The sequence below is a fragment of the Echiichthys vipera genome (genome assembly GCF_963691815.1).
Source record: "Echiichthys vipera genome assembly, chromosome: 18".
Classification (NCBI taxonomy): domain Eukaryota; kingdom Metazoa; phylum Chordata; class Actinopteri; order Perciformes; family Trachinidae; genus Echiichthys; species Echiichthys vipera.
Genome location: NC_139843.1, coordinates 8,480,515 through 8,506,820, shown reverse-complemented (window position 1 = coordinate 8,506,820; position 26,306 = coordinate 8,480,515). Strand labels below are relative to the sequence as shown.

General features: G+C 40.7%; 1 protein-coding gene across 4 annotated transcripts in view; it reads left to right on the top strand.

Annotated features, from left to right (window-relative positions):
• Positions 1-25,240, top strand: part of LOC310960822 (receptor-type tyrosine-protein phosphatase epsilon-like) — a 52,788-nt gene extending 27,548 nt beyond the window's left edge. The window contains exons 3-22 of one of the 4 annotated variants that reach the window (XM_083932630.1): positions 11,733-11,810; positions 12,327-12,423; positions 12,868-12,941; positions 13,918-13,962; positions 15,416-15,552; positions 16,450-16,540; positions 17,594-17,670; positions 17,994-18,030; positions 18,122-18,219; positions 19,183-19,302; positions 19,889-20,052; positions 20,337-20,472; positions 20,589-20,738; positions 21,213-21,306; positions 21,550-21,626; positions 21,758-21,892; positions 22,117-22,242; positions 22,786-22,937; positions 23,069-23,204; positions 23,347-25,240. In XM_083932630.1, the coding sequence (XP_083788756.1) occupies positions 11,738-11,810; positions 12,327-12,423; positions 12,868-12,941; positions 13,918-13,962; positions 15,416-15,552; positions 16,450-16,540; positions 17,594-17,670; positions 17,994-18,030; positions 18,122-18,219; positions 19,183-19,302; positions 19,889-20,052; positions 20,337-20,472; positions 20,589-20,738; positions 21,213-21,306; positions 21,550-21,626; positions 21,758-21,892; positions 22,117-22,242; positions 22,786-22,937; positions 23,069-23,204; positions 23,347-23,421 (2,094 nt within the window). In that variant the 5' untranslated portion in view covers positions 11,733-11,737 and the 3' untranslated portion in view covers positions 23,422-25,240. Of the gene's footprint in view, positions 1-11,732; positions 11,811-12,326; positions 12,424-12,621; positions 12,754-12,867; positions 12,942-13,917; positions 13,963-15,415; positions 15,553-16,449; positions 16,541-17,593; positions 17,671-17,993; positions 18,031-18,121; positions 18,220-19,182; positions 19,303-19,888; positions 20,053-20,336; positions 20,473-20,588; positions 20,739-21,212; positions 21,307-21,549; positions 21,627-21,757; positions 21,893-22,116; positions 22,243-22,785; positions 22,938-23,068; positions 23,205-23,346 lie in introns of those variants that run through there. The other 3 variants (XM_083932631.1, XM_083932632.1, XM_083932633.1) reach the window with 3 other exon arrangements.
• The last annotated feature ends 1,066 nt before the right edge of the window (positions 25,241-26,306 follow it).

Genomic DNA, 26,306 nt, shown 5'->3' with positions numbered 1-26,306 from the left:
TTAGTACTTGATGAGCAGGTGGCACCTTACATGTTGTGTTTAAATGTGTGCGTGAAAGGATGAATGTGTCAAGTAGTGTAAAAAAAAAAAGAAATCAGCTGGAGTTTTTGTTCCTTAAAGCATATTTTGAAGTTTAAGTGGTCAGAATAATTCAGACCGGAGATTTACAGATATCATTGTGTTAGGCAGGATCAGAAAACTAAAGCAAACACAGATGGAAGTAAATCCAGACATAAAGCAATACATGAATTTTAATTGAGATGATTGTTTCTCAATTTGTATTCTCAACATTAGCAAAGGTCACCGGGGCTTTCCCCGTTAGATGGTCTGCTTCATATACACACAAATGGCCTGTATATTTAACTACATATTCACTTTCCTGTTATTACAACCCATGCTCTGTAGCTAATAAGACATTTCATAACTTTGAAAGCCTCTCAACACCCATGCTTTTGACTTTTCTTGTGTTCAACAATCCCTTTCATTGTTGTGCAAATCAAATATTTTGGTCCCTGGGAAGCTGTTTAATGACTTAGGGAGGTGTTTGACCATGGAAAAACAAAGAAATAAAGAGCATACAGTAGATGGAGGAATGGAAAACAAAGCCTGAAGTCTACGGCGGAAGGAAAGAGAAAGGAGAGGAGAAATGTTTAAATGTGTGGCTAAGTCATTGTCTGTCCACATGTGTCCACATGTGTCTGCATGTGTACATATCTTATCCAGGGTTTTTGTCAGGAGTGTGTGGCAGTCTTTCTCCCATTTCCGCTCTGGAGCAGAGCGGTACAGGAAGGTTGGCTGGTTGGCTGGCTGCACAGGAAAGGAAACAGTCTCTATCAAACAGCAGATGGAGGACAACGTGTGCTTACACTGCAGAAACACACACACACACACGCATACATGCAATCCTGCACACTTAAGGAACTATGTGCAAAAGCTTTTATAAAGAGTGTGACCCGTATCTCACATCACAAATGTCAGCTGTCGAGAATAAGATGTTTTCATGGACTTCTATGTTTGTTTGTTTCTTTTATGAAGTGTTTTCATAATAGCAAAGACATTTTCTTTTTTGCTGCAAGGTTGTTTTGCCCTCCTGACTTTTCTCAAGGCTTTTTTTTCCCTGCGTCGTATTTATACTTGACATAGTGCTGCAGTCATCTGTGGCTCTTCAACCTTCAAATCTCTATTCACCTGTGAAAAACAGAGCTGGATCCATTTGCACATACTTTGCTTTCACCTGCATTGAAGTGTCGGAAAACCGAGAAAAGGTTCAGATTATGTAAAATATTCAAAATATGTTTTTCAGTAAGCCCAATCTATCAGGTCCTTTGGGGCAAAACATTGTCTTATAGGAAGGGGGGGTGAGATTTAGGTAGATAGAGAGTGAGATTTTGACCCCTGTGTTACCTCTGTGGCCTACAGGTCAAACACATTTCTCTGTTGTTGTGATTTAGTAATGCCTAATATGTCATCACCTCCTCCTCCTCCTCCTGCCCCCTGCCTGGTGTGTATGTCCATGATTTCTGATGGCCTGTCATGCCTCCATACTTCTCTCAGGAGTTGTTAGTGTTGGGCCTGGGCTGCTGAATTCCTGTGTTGTCACCAGACTAAAAGGACTGGATATTGCACTTCCTTTTTCCAAGAGGGCAGCGAGTTCTCCAAGAGGTCTTCGACGTAGACTAGTCCTTTGCTTTCCATACTGTGTGTGTGTCCATTCTTAGTCGTGTTACAAGCCTGCTGAGGAGGGAGGACAATGAGGCTCCCTATGGTTCCCAAGGCCCCTCTGAATGACTCATATTCCTATAGAATTCAGGCAGAGACCAAACAACAGGGTTACACAATCTTAATCAACAAAGTGCTGCTCATAATGTGCTGTGCAGAGGCTGTGATCCTGCGAAAGAGGATTGTGAAAAATGTGTTAGGTTGTGGTGTTTGTGTTTCGGTTTTGGTAACATAATTACTGTGCTATCACTTTTTTTTTTTCTCATAGGAGGCAGGCTGCTGCTGAAAGCAGCGATCACTGTGAATCTGGATTATGCGGTGAAAACACAAATTGTTTTTCTGCTGGTTTGTCTAACCTGTTGGCGCCAGGTGTGTGATAAGAGAGCATTAAAGGGTCTGTTTTTGTGGAAGATACTGCGGTTTTTCTATGGAAACCGGAGCTGTTTGACAGTAAAAACCTTGCTTCTCATGCAGACAGTCTGGGGACATGTCAAGCACCAGTCCTCACATCCCTTTTTTAAGGACTCACAGGAGCGTTTTATAGTCTGTGTCTGCACGGAGCAGACAGGTCTGCTCTATCTCCGCAGAGCAGCAGAGGCAGGCTCCTCATCCTCGCAGCGTGGGCCGTTCACTTATCCCTTCTGGTCCCACATCTCCTCTCCTCCTCCGTTTCTCCCCTCAGAATCAAGTGGCTTTTTGTTCTCCCGCAGCAGTGCTTATCACTTGTTTCTCCACCGCTGTCCTCCCCCTCCTCCCCATCCTTCTCTCAGGGAATGAAAGGATATTTTGGGGGATAGATCTTGTCTGTCCTGCGCAGACCCCAGAAGGACTGTGGTTATCTCAGTCTCTCTGTGTCTGAAAATGGGGGTTGTATGCAAGATCCCACCCTCTATGTCTCCCTATTTCTCTGAACCAGGTCTGTTTCGTCTCTATGTCAGTTCTGATGTTAAATAAATCTCACAGCGGTAAAGAAGCTTTGTGGATTGTCATCATTACAGGCAGTGACACTGCGATTTATTCTAATTCATTTGAGCACAGTAGGTTTCTTTATCCCACAGGATTTCTCGATTGCCTGTTATTTCTATGCTTGGATAACATGACATAAAAATTAGCCATACGCTCTCGGGGGAGGCACTCTGGTTGGTTGTAATGCTCTCTAAAGCCAGGCTCCCAGATGCCATCTGAGTCAGCTGTTATGATTCTGCATAGAACGACATTCTAATCTGTTTAATCCTTTTTTATTGACCATTAAAACTTTCTAAAAGGACCTCTGATGGATTTATGATCAGTCGAAGAGGTGATTTACCCATAATGTGACCACTAGTCATCATTTTATTTATTGTTTCAGATTTGTTCTGAAGTGTAGGCTTATAATCAGAAAGGATGTGGTTACCAAATGGCTAATGTTTCTGCATCGATTCCTGTAAGTAAATGCATTTGAACAACTAAAAGGGAGCCACACAGACACACAGCTAATCAAATGTATAGCTATAGAATGGCCGTGTTACGATTTCTGAAGATTCTTGATGAAAACACTAAAAAACACACGAAAAATACTTTAAAGGGAAATTCAATTATTTCTCCATTTGGGTCTCATTTATATCCATGATGCCTTTTATATAAATTTAAATATATACAACATAAAAAAAATATTATATATAAAATGTTATTGGCCCACATTCTTTAGCCTCCTACAGCTTTCCAAAAACATAGGATACAAAAGGAATTTTGGGAAATACACTTTAAGAGTTTGTGTCATTGCCCTAATCAATGTCATTCTTGTTGGATTCCCAGTTTCCCAAATATGTATGATTGGGACTAATAGTCATAAAAATAACATATGAGAATAACACCCATCTTGGCAAAAAACACAATTGTTCTTTAACTATTTAAAGAATGCAGGTTCACCATATACTTAGACCTCCAGAAAGGACCCCGGCCTCATATTCAATACCGCTGTATGTTACATGTTTGTCCTCTTCTTAATGGCCCTACAAGTCAAGCAGTAAAATCCCTATGAATCACTGCGCTGACAGGCTCCAGCTTTAAACACAATCCCTTCTTCTTCTTCTTCTTCTGCTTCTCTTTCTCTCTTTCCCTCTACATGTCTCTCACACTAATACCTGTTCATAGCACAGTGCCTGTAATCACACAGTGCTGGGTGATAATGAGAAGTGTCACAACAACGGTTTCGTCATTTCCAGCCCAGCTGCCGCGCATTATGCTGACTATCGATGGCTCTGATACCAGGCCATAATTGCTCTGCCTCTGAATAATTGAAAGAGGGGAGGAGGTGAATCCCAGAGGTGTCAAGGTTGGGAGAAAGATGGATGCCTCTGTGTTTAATGCTGTCAGGTCTAGAGGTGTAAGTGGCCAGGAGGACATGATGAGACCCTCAAGGGGAGATTGTCCCCACACACATGATGGACCACTAGTAGAATGATTTCTGGCACGGTGGTCTTGCCACATGTTTCCCATGGAAGCCTGCTGAAGCATTTGTGGATTTGTGTGTGTGTGTACTGTATGTCATGCCAAGCAACATGGCAGTGTAACTTTGCATGCCAATTGTTAACAGATTTGGGGCAAGAAACATATGGATGTAGTGTGCTTCTTTAGGCATGTAAATCTTTGGATCAGAAGTGATTTAAAGACCTACTGGCTCCTTCAGTGAGACAGTGTAACCGCACAAACACACGGACTAAATGACACTCGACCAAGTGTAAGCTCAGATGTGGTGTTTTCAAACGACAGATTGGAGTAAACTGTTAGTATTTACTACCAATTACACTCTTGGTTTCCGGGCCTCACTAGCATGTGACAGTAGCTTCTAAATGCTATAAACGCTGAACACATTAACTTATACGTCAAATGAGAGCTGCTCTCAAATGTTATGGCTGGAATGTTTTTAAGAGGATTATCAATAATCGCTTCTCATCTAGCACCGTGTTATTTTTTAACTAATATGCAGCAGCTAAAGGCTCTTATTTCCAGTGAGGACTACTTTAATGGCAGTGCTTTCAGGGTTAGACACAGTAGCTGCCATATCTCAGCCAACAGGATGTTATGGCCTGAACATGGCAACCAACCTCAACCTCAGCTTTTTTCCCCCCCTGTGAGTGGCTAATGTGGTTCTCTCTTTGTTCTTTTGTTCAGCAAATGTTTCTCTCCTGGATACAAACGTAACAGCAGCATACATAAGTACATATGCATTTCTCACACATTTCAGCTGAGATCTCCGTTGGAGATGCTACATTTGTTCCCATAGAGGTGGAGGGCTGACACTGCAGAGCGGAGCCGGCGGGTCTCCAAGGTCATTACCACTGCCACAGCGTCTGGGCGCCCTGGGAAGGAGGCAGGAATTGATTAATGGCAATGCTAGGAGCACAGGAGGGGAGGAGCCCAGATTGGCAATAGAGCAACGCTGCAGAGTTGTTACTGTATAATGATGCTATAGATAGTGCTAGCGTGAAATACTGCAGTGTGACATAGTAGTGCTACAGCAACTCCTGATGATAGTAAAAGTATTATTCATGTCTCTAAGTTGGATCTTCAGTGAAGAAAATGAAGTTGATGGAAGGAATTTAAAAATCCAGAGAGACATAGGTGTGATTGATTCAGGACTTATTCTCAGTTTGCAAGTGTTTGGCAAGTTACTGTAAAGATATAATCAATTACTCTTTACTTATTCCTTTACTAATAACTCAGCTAAAGTAATTAGGGCTGCAACTAACGATTGTTTTCATCATCTATTAATAGGACTTTTATTTTCTATATGAATCGATTCATTGTCCAAGGTGATGTCTGTTTAAGTATCAGTTTAATATGAGATAAAACAGAGGAAAAAGGACATTTAGAGAGGCTGCAACTTTTGCATGAAAAAAAAACCAAACAACAATGGATTATCTAAGTAGTTGCTGGTTTATTTTTTTTAATAATCCAATAGTCGACTAATCATTGCAGTTTTAAAAGTAATTAGTTACATTTCTCATTACAATTACAAATGCTTATACTCCGTTAAAGGCACCCGCAGCTCCAAAGTCTCCATGCCCTCGTGTTGGATAAACTGTCGCAGCATATAAGCATGGTATCAGCTAATAAACCGCTACATGCTTGTAAGATTGTTTCATACAGCTAGTGTTTTCGACTGCATCCAGGTGTGTTTAACATTATTCCAAACACTCTTCTCCCGCTGCTTTCCCCCTCGTTTTTTATTCTTCAGGAGCTATTTACTCAAACAAAAGGCTGGATCAACATCCGGTTCTCAGGATTTCAGTGTGTGTCTGTTGGCTGGGTTTTCTTTTTTTTTTTTTAAGTCTTGATAAAGCTCAACATGTCACAGGTGCCATGTTGGTGGCAGTACTGGTTGTCAGGTTACCATGGGAACACATTGTGAAGAACAGTGGTATCTACATTTTACACGGTGTACCTTTTAAACTATTAGAATATATAATAGATGAGACAGATGGCCCCTGTAGTTTCATTTTGAATGTAAAGAAAAAAGGATATATACTGTACATTGTGTCTTATAGTCAGATAATGATAGGAGTCTGCAGGAATAAGTGGATGCATTTAGGTTACCAACTAGGTTACATTGCATGGGAAACAGTCGCACATCTGTGTGAGCAGATGGACACCCCAGCTTCATTTCCTCAGTGAAGATTTTGAATGTAGTGCACTGTCCTTTAAATAGCTAACCCGGCCCAGGTTTACTCACTGCAGCTCCCCACAGGCGGAGAGCACAGAGACGCAGAGATGTGGTGATATGAGGACGACCAACTGAAATAGAAAGTGAGAACTTGTTAAACATCCTGCCGTGTTCTGCTCATAGGTGACTGATTTAAAACTTTATTCTGGATGTGATGTTTTATTTTGAAAGGTTTTCTTGATCGCCTCCACATTGGATACACAAACGCAGAAAATTATAAGAGTAGTCCAGTGATTTTTCATTGCCTTTCAGTAAAATTGGGGTCTCATAGGAGAAGAATTGATGCAGTATTAAAGGCTCCGGTATCCTGACTTTTAAGCATTGGATCCCACACTTCCTATAATGCAATGTGTTTGGTAATCTATAGAAGGGAAGAGGTGCCTTTTTTTTGTGGTCTGTGTCAAAAATGACCAACAACTATTACTGTCGACTGGAGAACACATGAAACTTATAACATCACATGCTCCCACTTTTGTCCACACCTTTCTGCCATGGTAGCCAAACATTGAAACTAATTTTTTACACCTGTTGCTGTACAGTGGTTATGGAAACGCAACCAAAAGATTATCCAACCATGTCATCACTCACTATCACATTGATCAGCTCTTGTAACTTTGCTCTATAAATAAGCCTCTCTATTAGGAGTTTTTTAAAGCTAATAGCAATATAACACATAAATGTTGTGTTACTTATTGGCTGGCATATGGTGTCACTGGTGACAACCACTTTATGTATCGGACCGTTACATTTAGAAGGAATTCATTTTAGTTAAAGGAAAAGTTTGACATTTTAGAAAAAATGCTTATTCCTTCTGTTGCAGAGAGTTTGATGAGAAGATCAATAGACTTTTTCAATAGAATTCCATTGCTAGGCAACAGTCTGGGTCCGTGTTAACGTCCTGTCAGTTGATGCCATTCAAATACACTGCAACAGGAAACACACTGGGACACATTTAGAATGTTTGTGTTTCTGTGAAATGCGCTTTAAAGGTGCTGGTAGGCTTTTTTTTTTATTTGAACAGAGCCAGGCTAGCAGTTTCATACTGTTTCCAGTCTTTATGCTAAGCTAAGCTACCAGTCTCCTGGCTGTAGCTTCATATAAATGTACAGAATTTCGTATCTAATCCTCCACAAGAAAGCAAGATAATTTCCAAAAATGTCAATTTATTATTTTATTCGTTCAAAAAACATAACATTTTTTGTCTGATTATGCTTTATAAACACTTTTTTCAGTTATGGGCAGGAACAACATGGTTGCTAAACACAGCAGTGAGAAAAGGTTTAATGTTACTGGATGTTTTCCTCTAATAAGCCATCTTGTGAGTTTGACTTATATAAAAAAAACTGTGTTGCCTAAAGGGTAAATAGTCTGGCAGCTTTTTCCTCGAAGGACACAATGTACCTACTGCCCGCTCACCCTGTCATTCCACCCCTGCTACACCCACCACCAATTTTCCAAATTCCCCAGCTGATGTATTGGAAGAGACAGAGCGACTCTGTCCCCGGAGAAACCACATTCAGTGGAACTGACATTGACAGACAATTTCTCTGTCTTATCTTCTAATTGTAACAAGCTTGTCCTTTCTGATGGTTAGGTATCAGGGGCTAATTAGTGAGACGATAGTGGAGAGCTGCAGGGGTATCATTATGTCGCTTTTAACCAAGGCTGAAAGAATGACAGAGCAGGCAAGCTCACAACAAGGAAAACCCAACACCACAGGGAGGCATAGCTCATCCTCCAAAACAAAACAGTCAGGGAAGAGCATTTATCAGCTTTTTGCTTTGGGACTGTAAACAACACAAGATTAACTTTGTGTTTTAGAATTCCCACACTGCCTTTTTTTAAATGTTAGGAGCAAGGTTAAAGAAGAGAGGTCTAGTAGTGGACTGGCTGTATTCTCTGTTACCTGTCTGTGTGTAGTGACATGCTGGTTGCAGGTATTCAGATGTGGCAGGTTGTAATCAGTGGAGACAGAGCTGTGAGTCACACATTGTTCGCCAGGTGCTGGAGGTCTCTATGAACACGTGACTGTGGCTGAGGTGTTGTCATATACAGTATGTAGGCACAGGGCTATGTGATACTTTTCTGGCGTGGCAAATATACATCATAAGGAATGCTGTGCAAAATCTGTGGCTATTCTCATATTGTGTGGAAGGCTGTTGTGTTATCTGGCTCTTAATCGGTGCATCTGCATTTCATGAAAGTGATGTTATTTTATGCAAATACAGTCAACAACATGAATAGCTGTTTGAGAGGAAGCTCCCCATCTACATAGATGAGAGCCAGCAGCAGTCTGACTAATGAACAGACAAGGTGTGCAATCATGAGACAAAACCAAAAAATAATTGTCTCCCTTTTGTGTGCTGACTTAGCTGTAGCAGAAAATGCATCACAGTGCAATCCACTGAATGTTAAAAAGTTACATCTTTTTACTGCTTTTGATTTGGCTAACTAACATTCCTGACGCCTCATATTTGAATGTTAGAATCATATTACGGCCTAAAATGAGAGTAGGAATTAATTCACTAACCGATTACTCTTTCAGGGTACATATGACATGTGTTGATTGATAAAATATCCCATTATATCAGTAGTTTCAGTCAAGAATAACTCTCACTTTCTACCTTCATTGTATTCAACTGGTGTTGGAGCTCCTGTCAGTACAGTTGAGACCTCCAATTCTGCAGCAGCCCAGGATGACGCTGACTGACCGTGAGACAGAGCGAGCTCTATGCTGGGTAACTAGGGACATGCATACCACTAAAATAACTGTCTGTATCTTTGGCCAAGACAATACCCTTCCCCAAGGCTACTTGCAAATGTCTCTTATCGGAAAATAAGGACGCCTTAGAACTTCCCTCGAGCTGACATCTCCCATGACCTATTTTCATTACAGCTGATGGTTGGTGGCTAGCTGCGGAGTGCTAAATGGAGAAAGGACAATACACGTGAGAGTGCACACAATGTGATGATAACTGTTTGCCCAGAGTCTGACCCGTGCTAAATGATGGCTAATGCGTATCGTCTAATTTGAGACTTGTGGTCTTGGCTGGTTTTATACTGAATGAGGAGAAATAGAGAAGAGGAGATTAGATACCCGAGGAATAGGACACAGTGTTATTTATACTTATGTGAGGGACATTTCCTCACAAAGACGAAGGAAAGGATGTTGTCGATCTCCTCAGAGATGCCGAAGAGGTCAAGCTGGAGACCACAACATTGATAAGATGAGAAAACCTCAGGGCAAGGGGTGATCAGCCTGTGGTCCCCCAGGAGCAGTTGAGCCACGGTTGACATCTCCAGAGGTGATGAAGGAGAAAGTAGCAGCCAGGAACTAGGGGCCGCTTACAAGAAACAGCAGCACTTCACCACAAGACACAGCCCTAGAGCTCACTATATGAGCGCTCTGATTGTTTGGCCATCGTATACAATAATAAACAGACACAGCATAAATAAAAGTCATTGCAGCTTGTGTAACGGAAAGTCCCTAACGGCTCCATGAGTGAATTTCCACATCACAAAACCTCAAGTCTTATGCACAGAGTCCTACCCTAAGGATTCACACACTGTACTAACTGAGCTCAATAACCTCCCCCTCATCCAGGCTTGTGACATTTGCAGAGAGAGCCTTTAAAGAGGGGGGATAAAGAGGGAGGAGAGCTGGAGAAAGGGGTTAGCACGCTCCTCCTCTCCTCTCTTCTCTCATTAGAATTTTCTCATCAGTCTTCCCCATGGAGCAGGGGGACATGTCGCAGTTTATTAATCGCTCCAGGAAATATTATTGACCTGGACCTTCTGCTCCCTCTCTCCCATGCTGCAGTCAGTGTCTCTGCTCTGCCGCCTCCACATTCCTCCGGTGTCCTGTCTGGACACATTACAGGACACTGCGGCACAGCGTGGAGGCTTCAACACACAGTGTCTTCATTGACTATGCACTTGGCCTGGGCTTACTTTTTTGCTGCAGCTGCAAAGCAACACACACACACACACACACACACACACAGACAGACACACACACACACACACACACACACACACACACACACACACACACACACACACACACACAGCTGCAGCCTTGGGGAGACAAAGCACACTCTGCTCTGCTTCATTATGGGGTGATAGCAGCTCTGTGCTGGCGTGCATTGCTTGAATTCCAACTTTTGTGAAAATAAGAAAAACACCTTTAGAACGGCAAACACCTCAAGGCTTATTATTGTCAAATCTTACCAGCAGATATTAAAAGAAAAGGAGGTGCTTAAATCAATGTGATGCGAAACCCATTCTGAATGCTCAAACACAAGAATCGATCTGAGATGCTCCGTTATCCTCCCTCCTCTGCAGTCTTCTTCTGGGAGAAAATTAAGGAGTGATCAGAGTCTTTCAAACTCCTGGATGTCACTATGTGTAGGGACTCTGGACACAGCTCATGGTGCCTGAGTTATGGTTGGGGGGGAGTTATAAAAGGGGGGGGGGGTGCAAAGAGCAGAGCACAACAGTGTACTGTATTAAGCCTCCTGTAGCCTGACTCTAGGTTGTATATCCAGGTTTCCTCTGCTTAACCACTCATCCGTTGGTTCAATATCAGCTGACATCCAGGCCTTGCTCCCATAGCTGCTAATATAGCACACTAAGACCCTGCACATGCTATATCCTGGAAATCACACATTTCACCAGCATGGCATTACCACGGAAACAGCTGTTATCAGCTCGGAGAGGCATTTACCCAAGTTCTCTTTGCTCAATCTGATAATGCACTGATTAAAGCATGAGCATATGCCTTATTAGAGGAGTAAGTAGCATTGCATTGGGGTAGGACGGTTGCAATAATGGCATTTGTGGACGCTTGTAACCATAACCTTCCCCCACACATGTAAGCTTTTGTTTTTGACATGCATTTAAATTAGAAATGTAAAAAATGGATGTTTCCTTTCCCTGGATCTTATCTTTGTTTTTCTCAATGGGTTGGTGAGAAAGCATGTTATCATGACCAGCCTTGATTTTCAAATTTTGGAGTATTGCGCCACTGTGTGGCCATTTTAGGCATTACACTTTGAGCTTTATGACAGGAGTAATGAATGACCAGGATATGAGTGTGTTGTTCCATTGTGTCTCCATGAACTTTGCACCGATGAGCACATTCCTGAAAGCAACAGTCATGAATAAAGAAATATGCTTCAGATCTTTCAATAGCTTTTGTTTTCCCTAAATGGTGATATTATCCAGCGGCCATGTTCGCATGAGTCTTCCCTTTACAGACATGTCTGTCACTAAATTTAATATCCGTCTTCATTTCGTTTTTCTGCAGTCACAATGGTCCCACTTCTGTTTTTGGTGGCAACCACAACAACATCTAATTCCACCGGCAATGGCAACCATACACAAGGTAAGAACAATGACGAGGGTGATGCACCTCGACATGTGAGACTGAACAACACTGAGCAATTTGAGATAGCAACAAAATCTTCTGGCTATCCTCTGCAGTCATCACTTCTCTAGGATATGATTATTATGTGTCTTCCTCAGCACATGCATCTGCTTGATAATAGCCTTTTCTACAGCCTTGTTATTACCGGATCACAATGAACTTCAGCAGCCCTGGACCATAATTTAGGGCTTATTGTGCATCTGTATAAACACAGCTAATAGCTGACTGTGTGGCTGGGTCTCTGGGCTGATTCTCTATTCTTAGAGCCTCTCATTTTCTGACAGAGACATACCAACAGGACGGAATGAGCTGATACTTATCTCTGTAGACAAAAAAACTGTTGAAACACATGAATGCAGCCACGCATTTGAACACATAGACATATGCACATATATCGTCGGCCTTGCTCCCTTTTCCTGCTTCTTTGTTGACATTGCTCCCTGACCCCCGGCTCTGCTTCTCCTTCTTCCTCAGAAGACGTTACATCCCCCAGCAACCACATCCTCCCCACCGTGCTGGTCCTGTCCCTGCTGCTGCTCTTCGTCGGACTGCTAGCCTGGTACTTCCTCAGGTAAAAATCTTCCACCCCTGCAAGGATTCACCCACCTCACCTCAACCCTTCCTCAGGCCTCGCTCACTGGCTTTAAGCCAGGCTCAGGGGGCAGAGCTCAGGGTGACAAACACTTCCTCCTTTAGTCATTAAGGCGGAGCCCAGTTAGGAAGTGCTGCAGGCTGACTCCCTCTCATGCTTAGTTAGAGAGCAGGCAGCAGGCTGTCACAGTAGACCTGAACAGGCAGAAGAAGAGAGCAAAGAGAAAAGTTCTGTACCACATTCGGACGAGAGCGCCATCTTTCCAAGACATCAGCTAATGAGAAAGAATAGCTTTTCAAGTTTCAGATGGTAGGATGGACATGGCTATCTGCTCTGATAAAAAAGAAAAGAAAGTTAAGTTAAGTTAATTTATGAATTTATGACTCTTATGTTCTTCTCATTTTTTTGTATTTTTTCTGGCAGGTTAAAAAACCAGAGAAAAGCAGTCGTCACAACAGTTGACAAGAAAATACCGAATGGCATCCTGGAGGAACAAGGTAACTTTGTAAATTAGACACTGTGAGAAACAGTGAGACAGATTGTGGGTTGTGTGATCGACAGGCTTATGTAAAGGAGCATTGAAAATGAGACGCACAGAAACACAAGGCAAAGAAAGAGAAAGAGGTTAAGGCAGAAAGAAGGGGGTGTAAAAGAGACATCAGCTCTATATTTGTTACTGTATGTGCAGGTTGTCCCACCACTGCATTGTGGCTGTGTACTTCCTGTGGTTAATGTGAACAACCGTGTTATCATCAGCAGCTTTTTGACACTGCATGTACATTTAGTATACACCATTTATGGTGCAAAAGCTCAGAGCGGTTGTCAGCTTTTAGCCGCATCGTTTGAATTTAGGGTTGATTCGTGTAAACTATGCCAACAGCTATTGGACTTTACAGGAAACAACACGTCTTGAGGGGCTGGAGTGTTCTTTAGGAAGTATTTTCTTATCTCACATTACAATAGAAAGGACAGAGCAGGTTGTGTTCTCGCAGATAGGAATGGGAAATATGACTGGAAAACACACAGCACACACAGAAGTAGCTGTAACAATCACTGAGTACATATATTAGCTGAGCTGCTAATTACTGTGATCGCAAACACGACACATGTTCACTTTTTTATGAGTGACATGTTTAATTTTCACTTTAAAAGTTGACTTTACTTGGAAAGCACGACAGTATGTATTTACATGTAATTTTACATCAGTTCAGGAAATACATGTTCTGCATAATTAAAAAAAGATGTCTTGTCATAATGTGGTTTACATGTATAAAGAAGGGCCTTAACCTTCAACTTCTTACATTGTTTTGTTGAAATGTATTATTATTTATTCAAATATTATCTTTACTTTTTAATTGATAAAGCAAAAGTCTTGTGTGTGCACAGTAACTCTGCACTTCTGATGACAGTATTGCTCTGCCTTTATGACTCTGTATGTGTGTGTGTGCTGATTTGATATGTGTTGTGTTTTAGAGTTTGGATACAGTACTGAGTCGTTATACACCACTGTGCCACCAGGTCAGGTATACTGGGTGGCGGTACCAGGGCCTTCATGTTACTAACACTCTCTCAGTACTTTTTCAAATTCTCTATTTTCCAAATTATGAGCGCTAACATAATGATCAATCGGGTTCTTTAGAGAGGTTTCCATTCAAAAACCTGCCTTCAGCGTGCTGTGGTGCCTTTTGGTTCTCTAACACCTGATGTTTGGTGATTACTCACACTCCTTTTTTGAATCACTGAGGTGTTGCAAACACACACCAATAGGATTTGAAATCAGTTTGGTGATCATTTTAGTGATAAGCTGTTTGTAAAAGTCTTGCAGTGTAGTTTGATAAGCTTATTGTCTAATTCAGTGATTCCCAACCAGGTAGTACATTGGCAGTTGAAGGTATATATTTAGATGTGATTGAAAATGTATATCCATATATGGTCACCTGTAACACCTCAACACTACATGTTGAGATTGAATGAAAACTGGTTAGTAAGTGAGCAGAACGGTCTAAGCAGTCAGATTTAAGTCATGGATAAACAGAAGTTATAATTTGAAAGTAATGGTTAATTACCTATCAGCTAAAAGTATTGAATGAATGTTTGAAATATCATTCTGCCCTTCAAAGTGGTATTAGGAAATATGAAAACTTGACCAAACAACCTTAACATTGACAGTTGTATGAAAACATTGTTGTAACAATATCCACTGTTATCAACATTGCAATATCAAAAAAATAAAAACATCATGTAAGACTGCAACACATCACGATAGACACTCCAGGACTTTTTAGTTAGTTTAAAATGAATTTACTTTGAAATATAACTACCTCTCTTTTTATTGTTGCCTTTTGTGTTCAGTCCAATCAATAAAATGTTTTATATTTTTATACTGAAAGCAGCAGAAAGGCAGAACTGAATGCTTTTTATTATCTGTTTTATTAAGTGTTAAGTAACAACTGGTGGTGTGTGTGTGTGTGTGTGTGTGTGTGTGTGTGTGTGTGTGTGTGTGTGTGTGTGTGTGTGTGTGTGTGTGTGTGTGTGTGTGTGTGTGTGTGTGTGTGTGTGTGTGTGTGTGTGTGTGTGTGTGTGTGTGTGTGTGTGTGTGTGTGTGTGTGTGTGTGTGTGTGTGTGTGTGTGTGTGTGTGTGTGTGTGTGTGTGTGTGTGTGTGTGTGTGTGTGTGTGTGTGTGTGTGCGCGCGTGTGTGCGCGCACGTCTGGTTAGGAACCGTTGGTCTAATTAAACCCAATCCTGTTATAGTGTCAAATCATAATAAGATTTATTTCAGGACACTTTTCATACGGAGTAGGTTCAGACCACACTCTATAGTTCATTCCTCTGAGCCGATCATTTAATAATAATTGAATAATTCCCAAAGTTAAATTATTTTCTTCCCACACAACAAATAATCCACCATCAGAGTATTAGACTCTATCCATCCAGCAGGGATGATAAACCCACTGATTGTTCTCCTCACAGAGCAACAGACGGTGGTCCTTCTGCCCAGATCCCCTTCAGCCTCTAAGACCTACTTCCCCATCCCAGTGGACCACCTCGAGGAGGAGTACAGGCTCCGCTCAGCTGACGATGGCAAGCTCTTCCGGGAGGAGTACAATGTAAGCATCCCCTCTTCTCCATCTGGAGGTTAGAGTAACACGTGGTCATAAGGCTGCAGTGTAAAAGGTACAAGTGGAAGCAGTGTTTACACCGGGAGTCTGTGGTCCAAGTTCACTCTGGTGCACATAAACTGCAAGATTTATAGGACTGCTTAAATTTTGAATGAGTTCAGCTTAGCCGAAGATCTAGGACTGTTGATTTTGACTCATTTAATATCATATTCAATGACCAGGTGCATGTTTTAAATCTCAATTTAACCATGCAAGTTAGCTAACATTTTTTATATATTTCTTTATTATTATTTTTTGCTGGAAACCAACCCAAACTATCACTTTTTATGTTGTTATTCTGTGTCTCAAACATGTCAAAAACTACTACTACTACTACTTGAGAAAAGACTGTTTTTTGACGTTGACGATGGCAACAAAAACAACCGACAAAATATCTAAAATTAGAGTTTACAGGTTTTAATGGTTCAAATGCGATCAGCTCACGAGGAGGCAGAAGATTCAGATTTCCGTGTGTATTTTATATTCAGGAAAACTACTGGCGATATGTGTCACATTGTCCATGACGCATACTGTACACAAAACCTGCACACGCATGAAAAATACCCTTTTGGCTATTCGTGGCTACGATTGGGGATCTAAAGTGTATGACTCATAGTTCATGTAACATAAAAAGTATGATTTTATTCAGACTGTTTGTCATCACAGACAGAGGAAGTTACAGTTCTCTGCTTTTAATGGCGGCCTGTTTACTGTAGGTAGAGGAAGTGCCTACATCGAGGCCGAACAAAGCCTTGCATGCAGCAGAACACAATGCACTGGTGGTCATGAGCGGTTAAATGTTTCAATATGGGAGGTTGTGTGTTATTAAGTTATTTGGCTTCGCAGTCCTTGCCAGGGGGTAATGCGCAGGGGACGTATGAGGAGGCAAACAAGGACGACAACAAGGAGAAGAACAGATACCCCAACATCCTTCCTTGTGAGTTTACTTTCTGTTCTTTGGTAACTAGATGTTCGTTTGACTCACACCTAGAGCTCATAGTTTCCTTCCTGTGTGTGCACGTGTCTTTGAGTCTTTATGAGTCTAAGTTCAGATACAATAGATCCTCTCCAACAGCTCATGCACTCATTCACGGTGAAACACCTCAGTCCTGAGTTTACTCACCCTTCTTCCTTTATACAGTTGCAGTTCCTATTACTCATATGTCTCATTAATAATTCATTACTAAAAAAAAGAAGAACATATTTACCCATGCATTCTGATCCTTAAAGGATTAGATGAAAGGAGTGATACCACTCTTAAATTTGTACGCTAACTATGTGGCCGGTGCTGGAGGCTGGTTAGCTGAGCGTGGCATTAAAACCGGAAACCACTTGCTTGTCTGTGTCCAAAGCTCACAAAATCTGGGAGCAGGTGGGTGAGACTATGCTCACTTACATCCCAATGTTAAGATAGGCAAGACAGTTTTCTTGACTTGAAAAAGTGATGTCTCCAGAGTGGCTGAATTGATTTCCATCTCCTTTCATTTCAAGTTTGAAAATAGCTCTTCTCAATGACTTAAATGTTGGTTCATATCAAGAGACAAATGCTCAAAATCAACACAAGGCTAGACTAAGCCCTTGGGAACATTGGACCCTGGGAACATAAGGACAGCCTCTAAAATCTGCCTACCAGCAATTCTAACGCTCACTAACCAACACGCTATATCTGTTTTATCCGTACAAAAATTGACAATTACAGTAGCTGTTTTAGGGGAGGACATGTACCGGATTATTTGTTTGCCTGGAGCTGTTGCCAGGCAACTAATGGAGACTCCTGGTACCAATTACTTTTAGTCTTTATGGTGGCTGCACCTTCATATTTACACACAAAGGTGGTTTCAGTCTTCTTGTCTAACTCTCGGCATGGAAGCGAATGAGTGCATTTCCCATAAACTTAAAATATTCCTTTACGATCTATATGCTGCTGTATGTGCAGTGTAATAGAGTATAGTTTACCCTCTAAACTTACGGATGATATTTACACCAACAGATGATCATTCCAGGGTGGTGTTGACTCAGCTGGATGGAAATCCCTGCTCAGACTATGTGAATGCTTCTTACATTGATGTGAGTTATGCTTTTGTTTTTTCATCATTATGCTGAACATGGTATAGAAAATCCAATTGTGAAATGGCAACAATAACTTCAGAAAAATAACAGTTATTACCCTAATTTCTTATAAATGAGTTTCAGAAAATCAGCTTAATATTGGTTGGCTGGTTTTTGCATTTGTTGTGGAATTATACATTTCTCTTTTTCTGAGCATTTAATGACTTAAAATGACTTAAAAAATTGAAATTGGAAACAGCAGTTGACCACAAGGTCAATAAGTAGCTGTTCAGTAGCTTTATACCACAATTCGTTATTAATTTAATATTTGTTTCCAACAGGGTTACACAGAAAAGAACAAATTTATAGCAGCACAAGGTAATGACATGCATAGTTACCATACCTTTATTATTCATTTCACGTCTCACTAAATCATTACGTTTAAATCATGAACGTTGTTGTGTCACAGGCCCAAAAGAAGACACCGTAGCAGATTTCTGGAGGATGATATGGGAGCAGAAAGTAGCGACTGTTGTCATGCTGACAAATCTGAAAGAAAGGAAAGAAGTGAGTGACTTGGCTTTGTTTATCTCTTAAATATTCCGAAGTGTCCGTGAACATGACAGTGCCTTCCTTTGAGCTCCAGGGTTTCCTCTCCTTTCCTGTGAACGGGGGCAAGAGAGAAGTAGCATTTCTCTGTAGGGATTAATGGAGCATCACAAAAAGATTTAAGAGGAAATTTGCTTCAAGTAGATTTCATTAGTTATGGCCAAAGGTGATACCATGGAGTCGAATTTAAACTATTCATTTCACGCCTGTAATCTCCCCTCTGACATCGGTTTCTGATATAATTGCTCAGAACTCCTTCACTGAACAAAGACAGAGGGAAAAAGGTTAAAAAGATCAATAAGGCAAAGATTTAAATCAGCACGTGGACACTTTGAAATCGACATCTACATAATGTGTAATACAGTCCTTTACAGCAGTATCATAATCACCCAGCAAACTCTTATATTGAGTGGTTTCTCCCCTCCCGCTTGTTCTAATCTGGAGTGACTGGCAGTGAAATTGAATTATTAGGAGTGCCTTTGGTAAAGCTCACCTTTGTGAAGTCATGCTTTTGAGTACAAGGCAACACCCAAAGCTGGCTTTGTTTCCTCTGTGGTGCAGCGAATCAATTCCCTATGTCTCCTTAATGGAGACGTTATATTTGTCATTGACTTGAATAATAAGTTCTGTTTTTGGTAATGTCACAAGGATTTTGGGTTGTTGTTGTTGTTGTTGTTGAGCGAGTCTAGGATAGTTGTCTGTGTGTGATCATGGCCCCACCACCAACACAGCTGTGGACTATCATGTAATCATGAGCTGTATTGAAGCCCTATGTCACTCGAAAGATTTGGTGACCAGAACTTCGACTCTTTTTAATGCATCAATGCAGAGGTGATCTTTGGAAGTCATCCTCGCATACGCTTCAGAAGAACAACTCCTTTTTTTCAGTGGTATTGAATGGAGGCTGCCATCTCTCCCCAGGACAAGTGTTACCAGTACTGGCCAGATCAGGGCTGTTGGACCTATGGGAACGTGAGGGTGGCAGTAGAAGACTTCACTGTCCTTGTGGACTACACCATACGCAAGTTCTGTATACAATATGTAAGTTTCAAGCCGTGCTCTCACGGGAAAAACAAAAACAAACAACGTGAATGTTCTGACAGGTGCAAAGAGATATTTGAATTGTTAGCATAGTCATGTGCCTCTAAAAATGAATACTTATCTTTAAAAATGATAAAGAAAAGCTTAAATACATAAGTACTATTGTTATTACAAGTACCATATGTTAACATATATCAATTGTCTTTCACCTCTAAAAAGTGATAAAGAGAAGCTTCATTACAGTATTGTGCTTAATATAATTAACAGGAATATGGGTGGTGTTTGTGAAACATTACTGCATGTTGTATTACGTGTCTTTGTTCATAGTAAGTTAACTAGACAATCTCTCTTAGTAGCTTTAAATGTCTCAATGAGATCTGGAAAATCTTGCTGTAGGCTACAGAAAATGTCTCCAGATCACTAAATAAAAACGGTTGCTACTTTTGATCTATTTCACTTTTAACAGGAACCATTATCAAAGATTCCCCTGGAGGCCAAGCCAGATCTGTTGTGTCTTCAAACGTGCTATGCATGTGTTGTTAACACTGTCAACTGTGTTTCTGCCTGCGTTTGTGTCTCTATGTAGCAAGCCAGCGATGCCGCTAAGAATCCCAGGCTGGTTACCCAGCTCCACTTCACCAGCTGGCCTGACTTTGGAGTTCCTTTCTCCCCCATCGGCATGCTCAAGTTCCTCAAAAAAGTCAAGGTGGTCAATCCACCCTTCTCCGGGCCCATTGTGGTCCACTGCAGGTACCAAAATGATGAGCTAATGGAGGAATGTTTATTATTTTGTTGTTTACCACATGTTTTTGTCTGAAAATTACTTTGAAATGGTTTTAATTATCCAATTTGTTTCTGTGGAGATAAATATCTGCTGGAAAACAAACTGTGTCTATGTCTGGAAACATTGTGAGTGACTATAGCAATAAATGTGTTTACGAGCACAGATGTCCCTTTGTTTCACTGCTGTTGTCCACTAACATGCAAGTGTCAGCTGAGGGTTGAGGCCTGTGGCTTGTCCTGTGTCTCTGCAGCGCTGGTGTGGGGAGGACAGGCACCTTCATCGTAATAGATGCCATGATCGACATGATGCAAGCAGAGCAGAAAGTTGATGTGTTTGGGTTGGTCGCTAAGATACGAGAGCAGCGCTCACAGCTCATTCAGACAGATGTGAGTTAGAGATGGGACAAGTTCCATCTTGTTTATCACGTACACAATCTGTACGATTGCAAATGTGCCTGTGTGTAGTGTGGGTGTTCATCTGTATAGCCGTGTTCTCAATCCAGATGCAGTACTCATTCATCTACCAGGCCCTGCTTGAATACTACCTCTATGGAGACACGGAGCTAGACGTGTCGTCTCTGGAAGGACATCTGCACAAACTGCACAACACCTTTGCAAACGGTGACCGGGTCGGCCTAGAGGAAGAGTTTAAGGTAAGACCTGTTGTTTCACATTCTGACCCACAAAATATCACATTTAACGTGTTACACACCAAACTGAGAAATGGCTTAATTGCAGGAGTAATTGATTCAAAATGGCCACTCTTGATTTACCAATTATCAATATTTGATAATTCTTGTCTTTTTTATTTTATCAAATATATTTGTAAAAAAACAAACAAAGAAAACCATCTCAAGCAAAAGAAGAAGACGAAGTTTGTCTATCCTTGGGCAGTTGGACACAAAAACTAAATAATGTACTAAACAAAACAATGTTATGACTTCAATAATTCCTCCAGATGAATCGTTGGTGCATAATACTGACAGAGCACTTCTTTGTTTGTTTGTTTGTTTGTTTGTCTTACCACTATAAGAAATGAGTTATGTTTTATTTCCCTATTTAAATCTGTGACTAAATGGATAGGGAGCATTTGTAGGTTTGTAACACTTTGCTTGATTTCTGCCCAGAAACTGACCAACATGCGGATAATGAAGGAGAACATGAGAACGGGGAACCTTCCTGCCAACATGAAGAAAAACAGAGTTCTCCAAATTATTCCATGTAAGAAAATAAGGGAAATAAAACAAAATAGATATGATGCCCGTTCCATCTATCAACTCATGGCAGACCATTGACCTCCAGATTATATTGTCTGTCACTATGTTTAGAAACTGAACATATTTTTCCAATCTTGTGCTCTGCATCATTCAATTCTTCTCAGAGAGCCACTATTCTGGGAACGTGTTTATAAGCTGCTTTTTTCGAAATGGTTTAGAGGAGTTTCCTGTTCTGTTTCCATTTCAGATGACTTCAACAGAGTTATTCTCTCCATGAGAAGAGGTCAGGAGTTCACAGATTACATCAATGCCTCTTTTATAGATGTAAGCACATTTTATGACCCAATGCCTTCCTTCTTGCATTTACATGTGCCTTTATACTGTATGTGCACTGTGTTTTGCTATTTACACACATTACTGGGAGCTAAAGACGTGTTTGATTTGCGGTGACTCAGGGCTACAGACAGAAGGACTACTTCATTGCCACCCAGGGCCCTCTGACACACACAGTGGAGGATTTCTGGAGAATGGTGTGGGAATGGAAATGTCACTCCATTGTCATGCTCACTGAGCTCCAGGAGAGGGAGCAGGTAAGCTGCGATGGCTGATTACTGCAAGCAAGTTATGATTAATGGACACATTAAAGCTGCAGCAGTGCAACATAAAACATCTATGCTCTTATTCCCGGCTTCTGTCACAAAATTGTACGTTAGTTTGTGTTTGTGCAGTATATTAAGCCCTAACCTCTTTAGAGCATTTGCATCCTATGTAGTTTTTAATTAACACTTATCTTTGATTTGTCATTTTTTTGCAGGACAAATGTTGCCACTACTGGCCTGCAGAGGACTCTGTCACCTACGGAGATTACACAGTAGAGTTGAAGGGAGACACTTTGTGTGACACCTTCAGTCTACGAGACTTGGTACTCACCTTTGTCCCGGTAAGCAAATGAACCCGGCACTATCACAAAGCTGCAAATGAGACTGTTTATGCCACATTACATTTGACTGTCAGGATAAGTAAGAGACTGTTGTTACATTCATGTGGATATTTGAAAATGAAACTTAATTCCTGAACATATCGAAATGCAAACGCTACCTTTTATGAATCTACAGTATTTTTCTGATCCTGTGTAGCTTTTTGTAAAGCTAACATTGTCTTATAGCTTTGTAAAGCTACACAGGGTCTAACATTGTCTTATAGCTTTGTAAAGCTACACAGGGTCTAACATTGTCTTAAAGCAGAGCAAAAATCTGAGTGAGTGCACCGAGGAAATGTGGTGGGCAGGATGTGTTTAGGATTATCAGGTGGGAGCCCTCCATCTCATATATTTCATTAAATTCGGCCCACATCAACTCTCAGAGGCTCAGTACTACTACTGCACACTTAACCTACACTGACATTGCACCTGCCATTATGCTTTCAAATACCGCTAATAAATCCTATTATGATCACTCATCTGCCTTTCCATTTCCTCTTAAAGGAGAAGCAGACAAGGGTGATAAGGCACTTCCACTTCCACGGCTGGCCGGAGATCGGCATCCCTGCCGAGGGGAAAGGAATGATCGACATCATCGCCTCGGTGCAGAGACAGCAGCAGCAGTCTGGGAACCATCCCATCGTCGTACACTGCAGGTAGCTTCAAAACACACACACACATTTTAGCCTTTTTTTCTATTTATGTTGTGTACTGCATCCTTTGTTGTTTGCTGTTGTTCTGATTGCAAGCCCCTGTTGGAATTCATTTTTGTGTTTGTGTGCTGCAGTGCTGGTGCAGGGCGAACAGGTACGTTCATTGCACTGAGCAATATCTTGGAGCGAGTCAAGGCAGAAGGCCTGTTGGACGTGTTCCAAACTGTGAAGAGTTTACGCATGCAGAGGCCTCACATGGTCCAAACTGTGGTAAGTGTCAGCACACTAAAAGGTTTCCTAAAAATGTAATGTGTCTCATATTCACCACCCCTCGTTCCTTGATTTACCTTGACTGAAAATGATTTTACAGATTACCGCCTAATCCACGCTTTATTTTCTCTTTATTCCATAGGAGCAGTATGATTTCTGCTACAGGGTGGTACAAGACTTTGTCGACATTTTCTCAGACTATGCCAATTTTAAATGACAAGATTTGCCTTAAACATGGTTTTTAATGTTGTTTTCTAAAGCTGGTTTGTCAGTTTTATGTGTTTCTTTAACTTGGTCAAATGATCTATTTTGCTATGCACTTGCCCTACCATTAATTCCATCCTCGCTGTAATATACTGTATGTCAGTGGATGAAAATTGTAAATGAAAAAAGTTAGATTAATAATGTGTATTTCACATCATGTATGATAATTATTTTGTCATGAAGTGTTACTTGGTCTCTTATTTCAGTTTTGTTGTATAATACTGTACTTTAAATGTTTATAAGTGTTATTTTGGATTGGCCACGTAATATTTTTAAAAGCTGTAGTTATTTTAAATGTATTTATGTATCGACAATAACATTCCATTCTTGAGTTTCGAGAAGACGACGGGAATGTTGAGGTTTTTAGTTTATGTAAACATGCAGTCCATCATTTCATTCTTTGGTAACTTCTATCTGAGATTAGAGGTGATATTGAAATGACATGCCCGTCACAAATGTGATACTCTTTCCAATGGAAATATCGTCAGAAGAAGAATGAATCACTTCAGCCGTAATGCAAATGTAAAGTTGTGCAACAGAGGCTGAGGTGAAGATACAGGGGTTGATTTCCAATATGGATTTGGGCAGAAGTGTCACAGTTCGCTGTATCACAGAGTCATGAAATACCATTAAACTGGTTTTGTACCTCAAAATAAGTGGTATGCAACTGCATTTAACATGGATGTGAGTCAGCCTTTTGCTAAAATTACTGCACATTAAAAAGCACATATAACTAAGCCAAGAACCTGCAATATTCAAGAGAATGTTTATTGCTTTATTTGTAATGTAGATTTTTCACAAATCAGTGCCATATGTACTTTTTTTTTTAAGACACGGAAAAGTAGTCAACCTCAAGGTGAAGTCCAAGGTAAAAAAGGTCATCTTAAAGGAGCTGTCTTCAAAATACAGAGAGAGTATTCCCCAATACGTAAAATACCAACGTTTAGCGTCATGCACACACGGCTGGACCGGCTGGAGAGTGACTTTACTCTCTGCTCAGGATGACATTCCTCCACTATATCTTTACAAAGCAAATATTTGTTTGCTGCTTTATGAATGCTCTGAATGTTGAGTACAGCTCCTATTACAAAAGGTAAGTATAGTCTCTTAAAAGCAGTAGAGTCAGTATGATTTCATGATGACCTGTGTTAGATGCAGTTAACACACAGGGTAGTATTTAAAGTGTAACATTAGATGATTCCTGTATGGCAAAAACCACAATACACGTGTGGTGCTTCAGTGCCTGCTTTATGCCAGAGCAACAAGAAAAACACCCCAGACTATCAACGTTGGCTTTTCTCTTAGAATAAATGGGTTTGTTTTTTCACATACAGTAGGCCACATAAGGAAGCAGAATGTTTCAGTGAAAAGTATCGGATAGTTTCATTCATAGGAAAAGCAATCTGGTTGTGAAACCGCTTTTCTGTGCATTTCTTCTGCAGCAGTAACCCTCATCCATCTTGTGCTCCAACATTTAACCAAACATTTGGAATAATTTGACACAGCTCTGCTTTAATCTTTCGATGAAATGTGTAATTGTGTTTATGCTGTATGTGAATACTACATGACAAAGTGCTAACATTGTGAAAGTGGATGAGCGGCAAAGAACTGTCAAGAATGGTCATCTGTGTTCTATCCGTCTGTGGGAGACGTGAGATGCAGTACAAAGAGAGACTTAACAACCCGGAGTACTTCCCCACGGCTTCTTTTCTGTCGATGCCTTCCTTATGATGATATTGAGGAGGGTCTGTTTTGATTACAGCTCTTTGCCTTTGCTCTCTGTGGGTGGTCTATCCATGTTTGGGTTCTCAATGTCTTTTAAATGCAAGTTGCAATATTAAATTAATCTAAAAAATGCTTTGGGGATCAGTGACATTTTTCTTCAGATATTCAATTCAATTTAATTTATAGTGTCGATTCATAACAAAAGTTATCTCAGGACACTTTACAGAGTAATTTACATAGACCCAACAATTCCTCTGTAGAGTACAGTGGCAACGAAAACCTTCCCTATAACAGACAGGGACGTCAGACAGACCCAGCTCTGTGGAGGACGCACATCTGTCTGCACCGGTTGGGGAGGAAGAAAGGGAGAGAGAAAGAGAGAAAAGACGGACAGATGGACAGAGAGAGACAGACAGACACACTTCCAGAGATGCAAGCAAGCAAAGCCTAACAGTAACAGATATCTTAATATTGTGTGTGTGTGTGTATATATATATATATATATATTTACGGTATATGCATTGTATAACACTGTATATACGTATATATTTATGAAATACTATAACTTTTTGACAGTATGCTTTCATGTTTGTATGACTTTTTATCATAATATAGTATGACTATCTCTACATACAAATTAATTACGGTTTTACGACTTTTTTCGACATTTAAAATAATCTTCTATCGTGTATTTACCAATGCTGGAGGAGAGTTTGTAAATGTGGAATCACATACCAGCTGGGACATTTAAAATACAAGGATTTGGTTAGAAAACCACAACGTAATGTAATGTTTGTGCAAAAAAAGCAGATAAACCACAAACTAACTCGAAACATGCAGGATGTTCCGTGTTTCCTGTCTCCAACACTTCCTGTTTGCACATGTCAGTCCTGTTCAATGAAAAACTAGAAATACTATAAGTCAGCACTGAAGTGTTGTCTTCCGCTTGAAGACTGTCTGCAACCCTCACTCCTTAAAATATCACCTACGATCTAAAAGATTTATTGACCTGTGTAGGTAGTACTTTGGGCCAACAGGGGGCAGTGCACCTCAATCTATATGTAGATGACAAATTCTGTTAATTAAGGGAAAAATTTAACTGATAATACAATT